This window comes from Sander vitreus, chromosome 13, assembly GCF_031162955.1.
Source record: "Sander vitreus isolate 19-12246 chromosome 13, sanVit1, whole genome shotgun sequence".
Taxonomy (NCBI): domain Eukaryota; kingdom Metazoa; phylum Chordata; class Actinopteri; order Perciformes; family Percidae; genus Sander; species Sander vitreus.
This window is the reverse complement of record NC_135867.1, coordinates 11,581,981-11,587,692: the sequence shown is the minus strand read 5'-3', so window position 1 is coordinate 11,587,692 and position 5,712 is coordinate 11,581,981. Positions and strand designations below refer to the sequence as shown.

Below are 5,712 nucleotides of genomic sequence, written 5' to 3'. Positions count from 1 at the left end.
TAATTGATTAAGTAATTGTGTAGAGGGACATTCGTGTGTAGACAGCGCACAAACTGTGACAAAAACGCAATGGTGGAAGAAGGTTACTATACAGATCAGATTACTGAAGTAAACGTAGCCTACTAGCACCACACTGTGTTAATACTCCAGAAAGTTATTCATTGAAAACTACTTTTATGTACAGTCTATAATTCAAAACCTCATTTAAGTAAAGTAAGTAAGCAGAATGTAAAGCCCTTAAAGTTAAAGTATTGATTGTGCAGTAAAATGTTCCCTGTCAGTGTTTTATTGTATGATGTTTTTGGATTAATGTTACTGCTGCGTTAATGTGTATGTTGCAGTTTACTGCTGTAGATGTTTATGGTTTTGTTAACTTTAACTCTTAATATTACCGTTTTATATGTTCGTTCCATGGATGTATTAAGACAACGGTGTCAAACTCAACTTCACTAAGGGCCCCACTGGGAAATAAGAATCACATCAAGGGCCAGACATGTAGAGTTTATTCATATGCTTTTATTTAATTGAAAAAGTCAAATATCTCAGAATTTATCTGACTGCATTATTGCATGTGTCATATAGTGTTCTCACAGTTTGGTCGACATAAGTCCTAAAGAAGTCAGGGGAAAGTTCCTCAGCAATTATAGAAAAAAGCGCCCAAAAACGTCAAAAAAAGTTACAAATCGTCAAAAAAAAAATGACAACAACGTCAGTAAAAGCGACAAAAACTAGGTGGGCCAAAATGTTTTGTGAACCTAAATTGATATGTGGGCCGGATCATAATCTGCGAGGGACCGGATAGTGTCTCTTATCTGAGTTTGATAAGAGAACGGTTCGTTCCCACTCCCGGAAGTCGTCTTAAGTCCGCGTCGCCGCTTTCCACGTCACATTCCCCAGTCCCCACAGCGCGAAAACTATTGTTTGACTGTACTTTCACATCTGAACCACAACAACACGGTGAGTGTAATTCATATCATACATACGACTGGAGACTACTAACGAAAATCATTGTTGTCGTTCTGCGCGGAGCAGCGATCTGTTGGACAGTGAATCACTACCTGTCACACATTGCAACGTCTCTGGTAGCACAACCAAAGTTGACGCTACGGAACTACGCTGTTACTAGACGGGCTTTGGTTGTTAGCTAGCCTGCTAAGTTGGCAGGTAACGTTAGCCATGTGTAATGTTAGCTTCCCAGACATCAGGTTAACAGACAGGTTAACCTAACACATTCAACCCATAAACGTGTATGATTCAACCCAATCGCCTCAACACATTAATAGGTAACGTTAGGTTGTTAAACATCATAATCCCTTCATCTAAAAACATTAACTCAATAAAACAGAGTTTTTCTAGATTTCTTCTTTAATTTACAATTATTATAACTATTTGTAATGGTCAAGACCAGTAACGTTAACGTAAATCAACTTTGTATTATACTTAGTTAGATTTTCTTCACATCTAGTAATCAGACAGATATCTATGTTCTCAACCTATAGTGTGCAGTTTACGAATAAACCAACGTCATATATGGTATAAATGTGATATGATGATAAATTCATTAAAATAGAATTTGTTGTTCGGCCAGAGTTCACAATACTTTTCATGCCAACACTAATACAGTTTCAAACGTTTGGTTTTGTAAATGTAACAGCTATTGCCTGTAAATCCAAAGCTAGATATAGTTTATTCCTGCGTGCTATATACTTCAGTGCCTATAGACCTCAGTTGGTGTGTTCTTCAGCACTTTTTTATGTAACGTTATTTGTATGATATGTTATGACCAATTTTGGAAACATAAAAATGAATTGGTAGCTGCAATTGCAGACCGACAGCAACTTCAAAACCAAATGCCACAGTCAGCAGATCGACTGATACCACTGGTGATCGTGATAAACCTGTTCATCAGTGTAGCTGCAGATTAATTTTTAGGTTGGCATTGTGAATCAGAAGTCTGTATTCTTCCTTTGCTGCATGTGCTTTTCAGTTGATGTCCCGGTGAAATGCTTTGGCTAGGCCTGGCCTATTTCCATCACTGCTGCTGATTTTAATTCATGTGTGTTCACCATCTCTCTCTCTCTCTTTCAGAAAGCAACAATGTCAAAGATAGACAAGATGAGCATCCTAGGGGTGAGGAGCTTTGGGATTGAGGATAAAGACAAACAGGTCATCTCTTTCTTCACTCCGCTGACTGTGCTGGTTGGACCCAATGGAGCAGGGAAAACGGTATAGGAACATGTTTTGATGAGAGCAAAGATTGACTGTGAAGCATGACCTGTAGAGAAAGAACAATAAAGTTGACAGTATGCATTGGGATTAGACTAGCTGCTCTGGTGATTTGTGCTTTTGTTCATATTTTGCAAGTAGCCACAGTGAAAGCTGGAAAAAATATTTCAAAATGCTAACTGCAGCTCTCGTGATTTCATTCTTTTACAATATAACCTTTTTCTTTTCTGTTACCAGACTATTATTGAGTGCCTTAGGTATGCAACAGCAGGAGAACTTCCACCTGGATCTAAAGGAGGTGCATTTGTTCATGATCCAAAGGTGAGCTCATTCTCTTGTACTTTTCTGCAAACTATGCAGGGATATTACAATTTCCACCAGTCCACACTCTCTATTTACACTTTAAATTGTTTGCACGTTTCTCACACTACCGTGTAGTCTCATGCATTAATATAATACTGAAAATGATATAAGAAAAATAAATATTTGATGAATGAAATTGTTTGAATCTACCCTGCTATCCTAACATTTGATAGCCAGATTATACATTCTGATATTTTAGCTGTCTATGAATTTCACTTTTCACTTTCAACGATTGATTTCTAAGGCCACTTTGTGATGGCTTTATCATTACAACAAGCTCATTTAAATGTTTCTATTGTCCTTACTATTTTAATCCCAACCTAATAAAGGTTGCTGTCTCTAGTCCCTGTTAGGTCAGATTACTGAAGCTATCTTTGTTAAAGTAAATTCATGCTGTGGGAATTCCAGGACGCCCATGAGACGGATGTGAGAGCACAGATTCGACTCTTATTCTCCGACGTCAATGGAGAGAAAGTGACTATTCATCGCTCCATGTCCTGCACTCAGAAGGCAAAGAACTACTCTTTCAAAAGCTTGGAGCAGGTCATTACCCGAATAAAGTAAGCCACAGTCACAAGTGTATGTACTCATTTTCTGTCTATCATTAAAAAAAAATATATATATATATAAAATTGATTTCTGGACTCATATTAATGTTACTTGACCCTTTCTTTACTTGTGACCTCCATTCGTCATTCATGTAGAGATGGTGAGAAAGTGAGCTTGTCATCAAAGTGTGGCGAACTGGATCGGGAGATGATTTCTTCACTGGGTGTGTCGAAGCCTGTGCTGAATCACGTCATCTTTTGTCACCAAGAAGAGTCTAACTGGCCACTTAGCGAGGGCAAAGCACTCAAAGACAAGTTTGACTCCATCTTCGCTGCAACCAAGTAAAGGCCACTTATTCTTACATTTTTGTCTGTTTTATTTTTACGCAAAGCCTCACATTATTTGAAATCCTTTCAGCACAAAGCAGAGATATTAACCCTGCATATGTCATTCAGATATTTAACTCTGTAGTACTATCTCTTTGTGTTTCTCTCAGGTATATCAAAGCTCTGGAGACGATGCGTCAGCTGCGTCTCAAACAGAACCACACAGTCAAAGAGTGTCAGCTGGAGCTGCGCTACCTGAAGCAGAACAAGGAGAAAGCCCAGCAGATTAGAGAGACCGTGGCCACCAAGGAGGCTCAGCTGATAGCTTCTAGAGACAGCATCCAGCAGATAGAGAGCCAGATTGATCCACTGGAGGTTTGTTGATGATGTGCAGTATGGTTGTATGTGTTGATACACGTTTCAAGACAAGGCCAACCGATGATGGTGCAGTTTAGAGATTTTTCACATAGTTCTGTTCTCACATGCAAAATTGATTTTGTAAGCTTTCTAACATTGTACTTTTAGTTTGCCCAGATTTTTTTTTTTTTTTTAATCATTGTAAGATTACATTTACTCTGGAATTTTAATTTAAAGTTGTGAAAGCAGTGTTTGTATGAAACACGTTAAGGGATGCAGTGATAAATCAATAGACCACTTGTATTTATCTAATAATTTCACTGTATTGACACAGTATTTCATAGTTTGTGAATTGTCAGTCGTGTCACTTGCTTAAATAACTGTGTATGGCCGTGTCTGACAAGAAAGCAAGCTGTTTTGCACCCTCGTTTTTTAAGGAGAGTCTTACAACAAAGCATATTCATATGTATATAGAAAAAACTGATATAGCTTGAGTTGTGACCAGGCCTGCACGATATTGGAAAAAACTTACATTGCGATATTTTTTTCCCCTGCGATATATATTGCGATATGAAAAAAAGACTAATTTTTACAAGAGGACATAAATAGCCCTATTTAGAAATACTAAATCATTCTCAACTACTGGAGTCATTTTGTAGGGGAGTGCATCTACAAAGAAAATAAAAATGAAAAAGGAAATTTTCTTATGTGAACCAGTCTTTGTTGAACTTTAATGCTTTACAAAAACCAAAGCAAGTAAGCACTGTGATTACTCTTCTGAAGTGATTTTGGAGAGGGAAATTAGGAAGAAATACACTGGTTGACTGACATGACACCATTGTATTCATATAATATCAATCCAGGCTAAAGTGAATGATATTAATAATGCATGCATGTTGCTTCCTCTAAATGTCAGGTTGTGGTCGACTAGCGGGGCCTGCTTTGGTTGTTTGATACATTGATTAAAATAGATCATGACTGTTGGTTTGCTTTGCATGCAGAGCCTGCATGTCACACTCTTCAACAAACTGTGTATCCAAGAGCACTTAAATCAGTGTAAATTACGTTATATCAGAAACCACATAACCATAACGTTAGTTGGGACAGACGCCTTGTTTCTTTAGGCTAACTATGTTAGCTTTAGCCTGGCTGGTAGCAGCTTTCTGCGGTGAAAAATGGCCGGGAGACGTCGTGATTACGTGATTTAGTTTGTCTTTGCAGCGAACATAAAACACTGACTACTGTAGCTTCACTACCCATGGAAAAGCATGTGCATCACTGTGTCCGCTTACAGTACTTTTCTACACACTGGAGAGCCTCACTTCCCATAACAACCCCCACCCCACCCCCACGGTCGGACTAACGTTATGTCACATGACCACGTGTCGTAAAGGGGAAGGGTCGGCCGGTAACAATCATGGAAAAGTGAAAGTTTACTTTTTTTATCAAGCAGCAAAGAAGTTGTAGCGTCAATATCGCAACGTCCCTGCGATGTGACTATCGCGAATCGCACATCGCGATGTAGACGATGAAACAAAATATCGTGCAGCCCTGGTTGTAACTAACTGTCATTTTCACAATTTTTTCACACTATTGAATGTCAAAGATAATGGCAGATTGTCATCACAAGTCAAGTTAATAATATGACCAGGGGGTTAATGTTTTCATTTACCAGCTGATGTATCATATTGTATTTGATATAACAAGCATTTTAGATATTTGACTTTAGCAATAAATTACAAAAATTGTAATCAAGAAACGAATGTATTAATCATGTACGAGTTTCAGCACTAGGTATTTTGTATCACTCTGAAAAAAAAATCTAGTTTTGTTAAAGCTCCGTATGTCTTAAAAGGAGAGATGAAAGCATGTTGTCAACGGCAGAGCCCAG

At 38.1% G+C, this 5,712-nt stretch overlaps 1 protein-coding gene across 1 annotated transcript in view; it reads left to right on the top strand.

Annotated features, from left to right (window-relative positions):
- The first annotated feature begins 857 nt into the window (after positions 1–857).
- rad50 (RAD50 homolog, double strand break repair protein) overlaps positions 858–5,712 on the top strand; it is a 29,912-nt gene continuing 25,057 nt past the window's right edge. Inside the window, exons 1-6 of the mRNA XM_078265393.1 lie at positions 858–957; positions 2,089–2,226; positions 2,464–2,547; positions 2,998–3,149; positions 3,294–3,479; positions 3,635–3,839. Coding sequence (XP_078121519.1) covers positions 2,098–2,226; positions 2,464–2,547; positions 2,998–3,149; positions 3,294–3,479; positions 3,635–3,839 — 756 coding nt within the window. The 5' untranslated portion in view covers positions 858–957; positions 2,089–2,097. The remainder of the gene's footprint in view (positions 958–2,088; positions 2,227–2,463; positions 2,548–2,997; positions 3,150–3,293; positions 3,480–3,634; positions 3,840–5,712) is intronic.